The sequence below is a fragment of the Doryrhamphus excisus genome, linkage group LG2 (assembly GCF_037039965.1).
Source record: "Doryrhamphus excisus strain RoL-2023G ecotype Guam linkage group LG2, RoL_Dexc_Guam_v1.1, whole genome shotgun sequence".
Lineage (NCBI taxonomy): Eukaryota > Metazoa > Chordata > Actinopteri > Syngnathiformes > Syngnathidae > Doryrhamphus > Doryrhamphus excisus.
Genome location: NC_136358.1, coordinates 24,641,533 through 24,656,148, shown reverse-complemented (window position 1 = coordinate 24,656,148; position 14,616 = coordinate 24,641,533). Strand labels below are relative to the sequence as shown.

Genomic DNA, 14,616 nt, shown 5'->3' with positions numbered 1-14,616 from the left:
ATACCGTATTAAGCCGAATATAAGACGACCCTGATTACTTTAAAAAAATATTTTTTTTCAAAACTTTTCAGTCAAATAAGTATGTCAAGACTATTCCAGTAGCAGCTTTTCCTCTATGATGCCATCTCCTCCAGTTCACCCCACCCCACACTGACCGCCCTGAAAAGGCCAGCAGATTTTAATTTTACGTAAGAAATGTTTCCATCTGTGGAAATAAAGTGCATCATGTCTCCTTTAACTATAAAACACCTAAATGTGTTTTTTTTTTTTTTTGTTAGATGGATTACTATTTAGAATGATATATATGTATACGTATATATAGTATTTCTCAAGGTTTGTAGGCTACTAGTTTTCTATTCCTGGGCTGTGATGGAAGTCCAACTAGAGAAATGTGAAGATAGGGTGCCAGAACTTAACAGAGTACAATTCAATATTATATTATAACTTCTGAGGTCAAGGACGAAGGTCTCCTATCCCCCCCCCCAAATATTCATGTCATATTTGTGTCATATACTGCTTACTGCTACATAAGACAGTGAAAATGTGTGCTTATTTGCTGCCGGGCATTTGTTTGAATGGAACATTTTTCATATTGTAACATGCTTTTTATTTTTTGTGCTTCAACATTTGTGACCCCCCCCCAGCGCCCCTCATATGCACAGGCCTTTTAGACAATATGTAGCTTTGAAACATACATATGTACTGTATAAAATGACAATATGTAAAGCCAATGATAACCCGATTCAAGGCGTTGCAACTTTAATGTGACAAAAAGGAGACTGCTAATAATAATTGAATTTGAATGAACGTATGTTTTTAGGAGACTTAAATGTTTACATGATTTTGCAATTATTTGTAACTGCATTGTTGAAATGGATAAATTCATTGTTGTCTTCATTTATTCTGGCAGCTTTTATCAGTCTCTGCCGGTTTTGTCACGGCAAGCTAACAAATTCCATATCCTGCATATGTACATGGAATAAATAGTCAACTATTACCGTATACAATGACACTGATGCAACTTTTGTGCACAGATACACGTACATAACTTTATTTACAATTGTGGACTATTTAAAGTTATATCAAATGTAATTCCAATCTAAAAAGTGACAAAACAGCGACCTGTACATTATACAGAAGTTATTACAGCACACCTCAATTATTCCTTCCTATTAGCCATCTTACATAATGGCAACCGGAACCGGAAGTAGCGTCGCACGGCTATGATGGCGACCGCGATTGACTCTAAAAATGTTAACGTTTTTATAGTTTTATAGCATAAAACAACTTCTTAATCTATATGAATGGTGAATTAATTATATAAATGAACATTGAAGGTTAATAAATGAAGTGGTGGTTCTTGACGTTATTACGAACAGTAAGATGGGGGTGGCTGATCTCGCTTTGGAACAGTAGTCTTCAATTTAAGGTAAGACGCATTTAATTTCATTTATTCCGTTCAATCATCATTTATATGCTTTTCGAATTTCTGTATGCAAAACTAGAATTGTAAAATTCTAAATTTGTGTTGACATTTGCGAGTCATATGTGTTACATTAAGCACACCGATGACGGTGTATTAATAACAAAAAGTCCGCCATATTGTACGCTGACCAGACAATGCACTCAAACCGAGGCAACATTTTGGTAAAGTTTTGACGATAATTGAAAGACGCTAACAGAGGTATATAAAACATTATTAAAATACATAAGCAGAAACAACATTTTTACTTTTTTGTTGGCTTTATTTTTGTTTTAAAACAACTTTGTTCCAGTGGAGTCTCTAAATTCAAACCCTAATTGTTCTGGCAAGCTGGTTGATCAGTAATTTGTATTCAGGATATTTTATTTCCCTCCTAAGAAATTATGGAAGTTAAATTCATCCGTTCCAGGGTCAAACTGTCTGCATGATTATTAACTGGTTGTGTCAAAACAAAAGTTGAGTTGACTCATTTTTTAATTGAAATGTAAAAACAATAAAAGAGATTCCCACCCGGCTTGTGTGAGTTTCTTCGCTTTGACTGGGGGGGTTGAATTATCGATACTGCCTGCATGTGGAATTAAAAACTTGAAAATGGCCGCCAGATTCATTTTTCAGTATGCGGCCCATGGAGGACTCCCCAAACTTAGACCTTTTGTACTGATCAGCCACAACAGACAATATGATTAGATATGATAATAAGCAGTCATTTTAAAAGAATAAAATCATAGTCTTACAAGAAGAGTGTTAATGTGTAATATTCAGAAGAAAAATAACCATTTTAGTAGCAGACGACTTAAGATGGTTTACTATTTGAATAATGAATTATTATCATTAATAATGATAATAATGCTGTTTCAGCCCAAGGCTATTTTATTTGAAATATATACAACTTGACAAGATATCAAAGTGAACCTTGCATCCATTCATTTTCCACTATGTGGCCCTCGCTGGAAAAGGTTTGGACACCCCCACTTCAAAAGGTACCCAGTTAAGCTGTGCTTGTTGGACATTAAAAATCACAATTAGTCACAGAGCTTGAAGACTTTGATGACATGCCTGAGTTCAAAAATGCATTTGATCCAGAATAGAAAAATAACATTTATAAAATCATCTGTCTGCTGCATGACTAAATCTAACAATAAAACATTGGAAATACTAAACAACACTTTCCAATGAGTGTAAACGTGGCATCATCGATACATAGAAACATATATACAGGTACGCTCTCTAAAAGGCACAGCTGGGAGATAATCGTATAATGTAGGCCCACCATGAAAACGTAATACATTAAAACATTTATCAGCATAGGAATCTTAAAAAGGGCATATTGGCTGACTGTTTGTGCAGCGTGTCACGTAGTGCACGGCAAACATCTGTGGAATGAACCTTGCCTCCCACCTCAGTCCACTTGAGCTTGCCAAGGTTAAAAAAATCCCCCCACCTACGACCTTAAGACGCCAGTGTCTATCCCACGGTTCAAAACATTTTCTTTCAAAACAAGCATAAAAATGCTGTACAGCCAAAGATGACTGCAGTCATCAATGTATGTAATCTATTTTTAGTGTGTTTTATTATTTAGTATTTATACTGTGTGCACTGAAACAGGCGAAGCCTTTTTGAATCTCTTTGTAGTTAGTGCAATGACAACATTCTATTCTATCCTTCGAAATGTATTGAATGAAAACTGCAGAGACGAGGCAGCAAAGGATCTGTTTTGCTGCTGCGTTTAAAAACACTCCAAGAAAGAGTCGAGTGAAATGACAAGTCTAAGTACCTCAGCGTCATGTTCACGATGTACAAACGGATTGGTGTGGCGTCTGCAGTTACTTGAACGCTGCATCGGAAGCATAGGAAGCTGAGCCAATCGACGTTCCTACACTCACCTATCGTCATGAGATTTTGGTAGTGACCAAAAAACACAAGATCGCAGGTACAAGCGGCCAAATTGAGTTTGACTGGGCTCTCTCTTAGAGATAAGGTGACAAGTACAAGTACAGGTGCCCGAGGCATGGCTGACTGGTAGACCAGTAGGAAGCCTTGGGGAAGACCCAGGACACATTGGAGAGACTGTCTGTCAACTGGGAATGCTTTGGGAGCTGAACAAAGTACAGTAAAGTCTCGTTATATCGATATTGTCGGGAGTTGGAAAAGATATCGATATAACCGGACTGTCGATATATCGGATCCTGCGCCGAACTGCATTAAAAGTGGGCAATAATGCACTTGACATTGTTCTATAGTATAGAACAATGTCGAGCAGCTTAAATCAATCCTTAAAAGAAAAATAAAGTTGACTGGAAGCAGCCGTTCGCCGTGTTCTTTTTTGGTATTGAAATCCTTAAGCAAAGATTGATTTAAGCTGCTTTTGTATCGATATAAGCAGACCAAATTGGCTGGCGGGAGATGAAAAGGGCATCGTAGTAACCGGATTATCATAATAACCGGGTATTGTACTAACGGAACAAATTATATCATAAAAGACTAGAAATTTGCCGGGAAATGAAAATAGTATCGTAATAAGCAGTAATTCGTTATAACCGATATCGATATAACGAGACTTTACTGTAGCCGTCGAGAGGGAAGTCTGGACTTCCTCGCTTAGGCTGATGCCCTCACAGTCCGACCTTGGATAAGCAGAAGAAGATGGATGGATGGATGAAATGAAAAATACAGATACATCCAGAAGAGGAAGCCTATTCACAAGGATTTGCCTCTGCCTTTAAAACATTCCCAGAAAGAGTTAAACTTGACAAAAACATGATTTCCTTCATACTTATTCCCAATAGACTGAATATTCTTCTTCCACCGGTCACATATTTATTAAAATTTCTAAAAATCTGCAAATCATGATGGTCTGTTCAAGGTTTTCAAAGCCTGTGGGTAGTACTTCAGGAAGATCCTACGGGCGATCTCGTACGTATCGCCCTGGGGCTTCGTGGAATACTTGCGTCCATTGTAAATGAATCCCTTCTCGATTTGGAAAACAGCCTGGTTGAAAGTGTCCTGCTTAAACGGCTGCCCACTGTCCAGACACTCCACAAGTGTTTGGACAAACAGCCCCCATCGCTGGGCGTAGTAGTCTTCCATGAGGCCGCCCCACTCTTTGCTGGCATAGTCCTGGATCTCTCCACTGGGGCCCCACAGAGTGAGCTGGTTCCTTGCGTTCATGTCGTAGAGCTGCGCCTCCTTGTCATCAATAGCCGACGACTTGGCTCGCTCCAGCCATGTTCCCAACAGGAAGTTGCGATCGCTACAAAGCAAACGATTAAGCTCTGGCAAAAGGTCGTAAATGAGGACTCCGCCTGTAATTAGCAGTTCTGGCAACTTCTGTTTACGAAAGGCATCTGTGATGTCCAGGTAGAAGGACGATGTTAGAACTTCCAAGATCTGCCGAGTCACATCCACAAGATCATACCTGAAGGTCTCCTTGGACATGAGAGAAGGTGACGCCTCCATGATGAGTTTCCAGGCTTTGAGCAAGTCTTCTGGATCGTACCAAAGGTCGGTGTTCATGTGAAGAGAAGGCCTGTGCACCAATGGGTTATGGTTGTGATTCCGGTAGTGCGGTATCGTGCAGTTGTAGACGCTGGAAAACAGGAGTCTCCACGCGGAAATCAACCCGTCTTGCGTCGAGCCGTAACGACGTACAGCATACAGAGACGCCCACTTCGCCAGGTTAACCGGCTCTTTGCGCCAAGCCAGTTCGCTCATCAACTCGAACATGACGGGATTCTGCTCAATGCCCTCCGGTGTCATGCCGATCCCCACCATGGTGGAGTTGGGGAAGTGCAAGGCTTTGAAAGGCCCCGAGTTGATACTCTCCACCGTGCCAAAAAGGCCGCTGTTGCCACCAAAGTTTTGCAGCATGCACCAGATGAAAGGCTGCCCGTAGAAAGATTCAGTGTAGGAGAAAATTGGCTCCGTTTCTGCAAACAAATCTAGCACGATCATCCGTCCAAGGGGCACCCCGTGTAGTAGGGCCTGAATCTGGGCAGGCTTCCAGAAAGCTGCATCACTGAAAAACAACCATCCCTGCATCAGCCAAATTGCCTGAGGATCAACTAGGGAAGGGGGAGAAAAAAAAAACACATGTTAGAGGGACAAGAAAGGGACCTTTCTAGAACATGGCTCAAATATTGAACTCGGTTGGGAGCTTGATGGGGGCTAAAGCTTTGAAACACAATAGGTCATTTGTGGGTCCCCAAACTGGGGCAATTATTTCTCTTGAAAATAACAACCAATGAAATAGTTTCAAGCTTGCAAAAAAGGTGGGCTCTCACTTCAGTGCAGACAAGTGCTACAATGCTATCCCAATGGTAACCTGCCTCTATTGCTACAGTGTACAGTGCAGGGAGTGGCCAGGGGGGCATTGGTGTGGCCGGGGGCCATTAGCGGCCCCTCTAATAATGTTAAAAAACACCTAGAATGTCGTAAACAGGCTTTATGTGTTTCTTTCTCTTATGATGTCTACTATATTAGGTAATAAGAGTGTTAGGCTGACTATAGGGGTGTTATTTTATGTCTAGAAGGCTCTAATAATATTGCAAACATCTAGAAGGTTGGTTTTATGTCTTATTTTTTTCTTATTACATCTACTATACTGGGTAAAAAGTGTAAGGTCATAAAAACAGGTTCTATGTCATATCATGTCTACTATATTGGGTAATAAGAGTGTTAGGCTGACTATAGGGGTGTTATTTTATGTCTAGAAGGCTCTAATAATATTGCAAACATCTAGAAGGTTGGTTTTATGTCTTATTTTTTTCTTATTACATCTACTATACTGGGTAAAAAGTGTAAGGTCATAAAAACAGGTTCTATGTCATATCATGTCTACTATATTGGGTAATAAGAGTGTAAAGCTGACTATAGGGTTGTTATTTTATGTCTAGAAGGCTCTAATAATATTACAAAACACATTTAGAAGGTCGGTTTTATGTTTTATTTTTTATTATTACATCTACTATACTGCGTAAAAAGTGAAAGGTCATAAAAACAGGTTCTATGTCATATCATGTCTACTATATTGGGTAATAAGAGTGTAAAGCTGACTATAGGGGTGTTATTTTCTGTCTAGAAGGCTCTAATAATATTACAAAACACATTTAGAAGGTCGGTTTTATGTCTTATTTTTTCTTATTACGTCTACTATACTGCGTAAAAAGTGAAAGGTCATAAAAACAGGTTTTCTATGTCATGTCATGTCTACTATATTGGGTAATAAGAGTGTTAGGCTGACTATAGGGGTGTTATTTTATGTCTAGAAGGCTCTAATAACATTGCAAACATCTAGAAGGTTGGTTTTATGTCTTAGTTTTTTCTTATTACATCTACTATACTGGGTAAAAAGTGAAAGGTCATAAAAACAGGTTCTATGTCATATCATGTCTACTATATTGGGTAATAAGAGTGTAAAGCTGACTATAGGGTTGTTATTTTATGTCTAGAAGGCTCTAATAATATTACAAAACACATTTAGAAGGTCGGTTTTATGTTTTATTTTTTATTATTACGTCTACTATACTGCGTAAAAAGTGAAAGGTCATAAAAACAGGTTCTATGTCATATCATGTCTACTATATTGGGTAATAAGAGTGTAAAGCTGACTATAGGGGTGTTATTTTCTGTCTAGAAGGCTCTAATAATATTACAAAACACATTTAGAAGGTCGGTTTTATGTCTTATTTTTTCTTATTACGTCTACTATACTGCATAAAAAGTGAAAGGTCATAAAAACAGGTTTTCTACATCATATCATGTCTACTATATTGGGTAATAAGAATGTAAAGCTGACTATAGGGGTGTTATTTTATGTCTAGAAGGCTCTCATAATATTACAAAACACATTTATAAGGTCGGTTTTATGTCTTATTTTTTCTTATTACGTCTACTATACTGCCTAAAAAGTGAAAGGTCATGTCTACTATATTGGGTAATAAGAGTGTAAAGATGACTATAGGGGTGTTATTTCATGTCTACAGGGCTCTATTAAAATGTTAATGTTAAAAAAATCTTTATAGAAAGTCAAACATCACGAAAATATTGTATTTATACAATACTGAATCCTACTTTGCGGAAATTCAAATATCACAGTTGAGTCTGGAATCAAATAACCACGAAATACACACAATTTACAAAATGTAAGAAAACAAAAAAAAGCTCACCTGCAGTCATGGAGGCAAAGACAGACTTACTGACTGCCGACAGGTAGGCAGCGTCTGATGAAGGCGGAGTCATCTCGTTGAAGGTGTCGGTGTTGTAGATGTGGTCTGTGCCAAATTGCTTCACCACCTGGGACAGGTAGAGAGAGCCAATCTGGAGGAAAAGAGGGTCCCGGGGATCCAGGATGTAGGAGCATGAGAAACTGCAGTTGAAGTGAGCCCAGGGCCCCAGCCGTGTTACATTGGCTTCTGGATACAACCTGCAATGTACAACCATCACTGCAGTGAACCTACTAAGGAATAACAAGGAAAGGCAACCATATTATCAAAAATGTTCTCATCAAAAGTACATCTTTTATAATTCATTGATCCCCTGCAGATTACAAACCTGTTTAACACCTTCTAAATACAACTTTTAACATTATCAGACATGAAATAACATCACTACTGTCACCTTTATGCTACTCAATACTATCATATAGCATTAAATACCACCCCACATTCATTTTCCACTGTCCTGGGGGGCTGTGTGGTTACATAAATAACATAAAGGCAGATATGCGTGAGTCAGGCAATCTAAATGAGGTTTATTTTGTCAAGCAATTATTCGCCTGGAGCTGTTATTTTGAAGATTACTCATCTTCATGTACTATTTGGCAGACGACCTGACAATCGGTACAAATACAGCTATTATATTGTGCAATATTCAAGTATTATATTCAACTACAGTCCACAAAGAAGACTACCTTCCGAGTGCCTTATAGTTAGTTGTTATATTATTATACTTCATTTAGCCATTTGAATGCTTGAAAATGCTCATTCACACCAAAGACTTTTATACTTTTTAGAAGCCCAACTTCTGGATGTATTTATACTGCATGTCTTTTACAGGCAGGCAAGAAGAGCTGATGATGCAACTGCACACTAATGGATGTCACTGTCATGAAAACGTCCAAAATGTGGCAGCAGTGCTCGGCATGGATTTTTGCACCTAAAGTGTAGAAAGTTATTCTTGACATGTATCTTTTCACAAAAAGATGTTTTTCTCCCCTTTTCAGTTGGGAACTGATATTTTCCTTAAACTTACCTACAGGTTAGAAGTGAAAGATTTATTTTGGTGGGTTCCGTCTTTATACAGCCAGAGAACACAATATTCTATAAATACACTCAAAATCATCTTTTTCCAAAATGCCCGGAATTGAACAACTTAATGTAGGCAAAAAAAATACTTACTACTGCACAGTGATACCGGTGATCATACCAGTGATAACGTAACCAACCAACCAACACCCGGCAGTTATTTAACTTTGTAAAGCATGTGTCCACATTTTTGTTTACCTGAGGATTCCCGCAGGGATGTTCCCAGAGAAAGCTGGCAGCACTGGGATCATGCCGAAAGATCTCATCCGCTCCAAAATGTTGAACTGTCCAAAGAAAGCTCTGGTAAATGACCAACTACATAATCAAACTATGGGAGCAACTTTTTCATCCGAAAGGTCATCATTTGCACAGTAATTTATTTATTGACTGTAGAGTGACGCCCCAGAAAAGGGGACAATTTTAAACTTAAATCTTATTTATTTTACAAATATACAAATGTTCATTGCATGGTCTATTTTCCAAAAATGTATTCACATGTAATATTATATGTGCTAACTTTGAACACACGTGTACTTGGAAAAGTGTTGAATAATTGCATGTAGGTGACAGTACTTGGAGGTAGAGCTGATTCACATGCCAGGACTGGGGCAGAGGCCCCCCGAACTTGAACATGTTCCCCATTCGGTTCCATGCAAGAAACGCTGGTCCGGAGAAGAACTCCTCAATTTCTGACTGGTTTAAACCAAGGGCGCGGTAAACCTGATAGAAAGACAGAAAGACATGTACAGTAGGTACACATGATTGGATCATTTGTTGACAGCTTCAACAAAGTAACAATCACACTACCAAACGTAATAACGAGCATTGTTTTCTTGCAGCATCTCTGGTACCCAGGCCCTGGAACTTGAGGGTTCTGTGCAGGATCTCAGCTGGAAGCATTCATCCACTGTAAGTACGTTTCTTCACTTCATATCAGTTGCTTTGCCATTGTTTGTCTCTTTGTCTTCAAATTAACTTCAAAAGTTCAGAATGGGTTTTTCAATTTTTGGGGTGATCCGATGGGGACATTCTTCCCAGTATACTGCACTATCACGCTATGTGTTGCATGTTAGCATACTAGCATTTTGCGCTATTTTCATGGGTAAACACATACAGTATATAAACACTTACCACTACCATGCAAGGTTCTTACATTAGCATGTTAACATTGTCAGCATTGCTAACATAGGCATAGTAGCATTTCAAGCCACTTTCATAGACACTATTATGCTAGATATTAGTGCATTAGCATTGCTAGCATGACTTGATTTGCTGTGGCGACCCCTGAAGGGGAAAGCCAAAAGAGAAAGAAGAAGCATTGCTAGCATGCCAACATGAATATACTAGCATTTTTTGCTATTTTCATGAATATGAACTTAAGCAGACACGTGTACGCGTTATTCATATATTAGTATGCTAATGGTAACATGCTAATATAATTATATTTTTGGGTTTGGCACTTAAGTGTTTGCATGCTAACATTGACATGTGAACATTGTTTAAGTCATTAAAACCCTTACAAAAATCTAAATATATTGATAAAATAAATGTAGGACTAATAGTAATAGTGCAAACTATGGTGCTTTTATTTATTGGCCAAGTTTTGTACCCTTACCGTACCAAAAAGGAATTGAAGGTCATAAAAACTGGTTTTCTTTGTCACGTCATGTCTACTATATTGGGTAATAAGAGTGTAAAGTTGACTATAGGGGTGTTATTTTATGTCTAGAAGGCTCTAATAATATTACAAAACACATTTAGAAGGTCGGTTTTATTCTTTCTTATTATGTCTACTATACTGCGTAAAAAGTGAAAGGTCATAAAAACAGGTTTTCTATGTCATGTCATGTCTACTATATTGGGTAATAAGAGTGTAAAGCAGACTATAGGGGTTTTATTTTATGTCTAGAAGGCTCTAATAATATTACAAAACACATTTAGAAGGTTGGTTTTATTTTTTCTTATTATGTCTACTATACTGCGTAAAAAATGAAAGGTCATAAAAACAGGTTTTCTATGTCATGTCATGTCTACTATATTGGGTAATAAGAGTGTAAAGCTGACTATAGGGGTGTTATTTTATGTCAAGAAGGCTCTTCATACCAAGGTATGCCCCACCTCTAATGATAATTTCACAGCAGTTGGTCTGTAGGCCAAGTTTTTGCCCCAAGGGTGCCGAGAGGGGGGTATGTTTTTTAGTGAGTTTTTTGGTTTCTGCTCCTACCTCTTGCCACAGCGCCTCTTGGCCAGTGAAAGCCAGAGGAAGATTGATTCCATTCAGCGCCATCCAGTCGATCTCCCTCTCCCATCTTGGCCAGTCCCACCACACGGAGGAGTAGCTCACAGTGCATACGTTCTGGTAGTAGCGGAACCTGGACACATGACCATGTCGTGTTAAGTGACAAACAAGGGGGCTGGTGTTTGGGTGCGTTTGTGCAAACATGGACAGTAGGGGAAACAATGGCGTGTTTTGGATTTGTTACTTCTTATATAGTCATGGGAAAAGGGCGCCACGCTTGGCCATGCTTCACATGGCTTTTTCAGTCTGCACACATGGCATAGCTGGGGTGAGCTGATGCGGCTCTAATTCACAACAGTTCATTGACAGAAATGCGCCAATCAAAAGCACCGCAAGTGTTCATCGTGCCCCCAGTAAACAATGAAACGTCATGCGTTACAATGCTCCATTTGTCGAGCGCTCATGGATTGGATGTGCTGAGATGCCACAGGCGGGGACCGAGACTCCTCGGATGTCGCAGCACATAGAACGTGAACTGAAACCGTATCAGCGGCTGATGTTTGAATCTTGCCCCAGCCTCCGATGGCTGGTGGGAAGGACTCAGGCCACTTGGAATTTAATAAACACGCACTTTGACGTCGCCTTAACGCTCTCTGCCAAAGTCCACTGGGATAGGCTCCCTGACCCTCAACAGGTTGTGTTGGCTTTACAAGTGGAGCACTAATTAAGACCACATGATCCAATATTCCACTTGTAATACTGTGCAATGAGTATATGCCGCAGTACCCAAACTGTCTCCCAGCGAGGGCCACATACTGAAAAATTAAAATGCTGCATCTCAGCCTTATGATACATGAATACAGTACAGTACAGTACAGATACTGCATGGCTCTTTTTTCACCCATTTTCATTTTTTCATGTTAAATTCACCAGGTATTTTTACTTTATTCTTAAATACTGTATTTTCTGGACTATAAGTCGCTCTGGAGTATAAGTCGCACAAGGACAAAAATGCATAATAAGGTACAAAAAAAACATACATAAGTCACACTGGAATATAAGTCGCAATTTTTGCGGGTAATTTATTTGACAAACTACTTGACCAAAACAGACATTACGTCCTCTTGGAAGGCAAGTTCTAACAATAAAATAATAGAGAACAGGCTGAACAGTGGCAGAATAACAATGGTTATTCAGCTACACAAAAATAAACAGAAAAGGTGTCCAGTGTTTATGGAACATAAACAGTTTTTTAACTTATAAGTTGCAGGAACAGCCAACAGAAAATACGGTAATCTCTGTCAATTTTGGTCTTGTAATGTTTTGACCCCCCCCAGCCTAATTTATAACCAACTTTATTTTCTTATGGTATTATGACTTTCAAAAAAGGAACACATTTTCTCTTTAAATTTCAACTGTATGCTCCTAAAATGCTCCTCATTATATTGCAAGTTTGTCGTCATATTTCACAAAACCTTTCCTGTCGTTAGAATATGACTTTTTGCTCTTATTTTTTGAAATTTTCCATTTGTTTCTCATATTTCAACTTAATAAAAATGTTTCTTTTAATTCCAACTTTTCATCTTTTTGACATTTTGACTTTATTCATAGAATGACTGCAGATTCATTCATTCATTTTCTACCGCTTTTTCCTCACGAGGGTCGCGGGGGTGCTGGAGCCTATCCCAGCTGTCTTTGGGCGAGAGGCGGGGTACACCCTGGACTGGTCGGCAGCCAATCACAGGGCACATATAGACAAACAACCATTCACACTCACATTCATACCTATGGACAATTTGGAGTCGCTGATTAACCTAGCATGTTTTTGGAATGTGGGAGGAAACCGGAGTATCCGGAGAAAACCCACGCATGCACAGGGAGAACATGCAAACTCCACACAGAGATGGCCGAGGGTGGAATTGAACCCTGGTCTCCTAGCTGTGAGGTCTGCACGCTAACCACTAGACCGCCGTGCCACCCCTGACTGCAGATTGTCCAACTTAAATAGTTAAATGATATTGTTATGATGTGTCATGCGCGCCGCAGGTTGGACACCCCTGGTATATCCCAAGGAGGAAGATGAAATATTGCTCAGTATACTCCTAAAGTACTACCTAACAATCACGTGGTACCGTGTCATAGCATACAATAATAACCCAGGCGTGTGAGTGCGTGCGCAGACGCCGGGGGGGGGGGGTCACCGACCTGTGCTGGGTGTTGATGCGGAGGACACCGGACAGCTTCGGCAGGGGACGAGGTAGATCCAGCTGGTCACCGGACCAGGAAACGTGACAGTTACAGAAGTATTTCAAGTAGTTATAAATCCCTGAGGCCACCGCCACTCCGGTGTTACCGGTGGCGACGACCTTGTTGTTTTTGGTGGACCTGAGCTCGCACACGTCCAGGCTGTCGTTGGAAAGGTTCCTGTTGACGACGACTATGAACTCCGTCGATCTGTTGCCGAGCAGGCGTCTCAGCAAAGCGATCACGGCTCTGCCCTGCGTCTTGTCGCTGGTTTGCGGCTTGAGATGGTTGAGAGTGGAAAACGTGCATGTCGCAGTTGTTGCGCACAGACAAAGCAAGACCACCACAGCCAGGCTGCGATCACTTGAAGGCAACATCTCGAGCCCTCAGGACGGCTTTTCCCACCGCAGCTCGGGTTTAAAACAAGACTGATTGTTCCATTTGTAGTTGACCAGGAAGCGTTGCGTTCTAGGTGATCTGCTAGCCAATCAGAAGAGGTCCTGGTTTTCGTTTTATAACCAAGTTACCCAATCGGAATGAGCGGACGGAGGGAACTTTGTCATGTGATCAAACGGTCATATGATGCATTTTACAGTAACGTTCAGGTGTCAGGTGAGCAGTTTATCCTGAATAAAAAGCACGTGAAAGCCTTAAACTTGGTGATTGATTCAAGTCCATCGGGAATTTCTTTATTGGCTTGTTTTGCTTTGGTTCTGTGGCAAAGTTTACAAAGTTTGCAAAACAGAAGTCACTAGTTTTTAAAAAAAGATTAAAGACGCACCTTTTTAATCAGGCTTTTGACTAATATTTTTAAGATTTTCTTATGTTTTTATGTTTTTAATCTGATTTTATGCTCTTAGTCTTCAGCTTTTAACTCCAGTGTTTTGTTTTTATCTTGTTAGTCATATTTTTTGCTCTTGGTCTTCAGCTTTTAACTCCAGTGTTATGTTTTTATCTTTTTAGTCCTATTTTATGCTCTTAGTCTTCAGCTTTTAACTCCTGTGTTATGTTTTTATCTTTTTAGTCCTATTTTATGCTCTTGGTCTTCAGCTTTTAACTCCAGTGTTTTGTTTTTATCTTGTTAGTCATATTTTTTGCTCTTGGTCTTCAGCTTTTAACTCCAGTGTTATGTTTTTATCTTTTTAGTCCTATTTTATGCTCTTAGTCTTCAGCTTTTAACTCCAGTGTTTTGTTTTTATCTTGTTAGTCATATTTTTTGCTCTTGGTCTTCAGCTTTTAACTCCAGTGTTTTGTTTTTTATCTTTTTAGTCATATTTTTTGCTCTTGGTCTTCAGCTTTTAACTCCAGTGTTATGTTTTTATCTTTTTAGTCCTATTTTATGCTCTTGG

At 39.4% G+C, this 14,616-nt stretch overlaps 1 protein-coding gene across 1 annotated transcript; it reads right to left on the bottom strand.

Annotated features, from left to right (window-relative positions):
• Window positions 1-1,762: 1,762 nt before the first annotated feature.
• On the bottom strand, window positions 1,763-13,767 carry naglu (N-acetylglucosaminidase, alpha). Its single transcript, XM_058061346.2, has 6 exons — window positions 13,229-13,767; window positions 11,009-11,156; window positions 9,358-9,504; window positions 8,983-9,068; window positions 7,648-7,904; window positions 1,763-5,544 (listed from the first exon to the last, which is right to left on the bottom strand). The coding sequence occupies exons 1-6, from the start codon at window positions 13,642-13,644 to the stop codon at window positions 4,328-4,330; spliced, it is 2,271 nt and encodes a 756-aa protein (XP_057917329.2). The 5' UTR covers window positions 13,645-13,767; the 3' UTR covers window positions 1,763-4,327.
• Window positions 13,768-14,616: the final 849 nt, after the last annotated feature.

Excerpts from the sequence above, each read along its gene's own strand:
- naglu (XM_058061346.2), bottom strand. The coding sequence starts at position 13,644 with ATGTTGCCTTCAAGTGATCGCAGCCTGGCTGTGGTGGTCTTGCTTTGT. Across the intron at positions 9,505-11,008 it reads AAGAGGCGCTGTGGCAAGAG|GTTTACCGCGCCCTTGGTTT; the intron begins GTAGGAGCAGAA and ends TCTTTCTATCAG. Across the intron at positions 9,069-9,357 it reads TGAATCAGCTCTACCTCCAA|TTCAACATTTTGGAGCGGAT; the intron begins GTACTGTCACCT and ends TTCTTTGGACAG.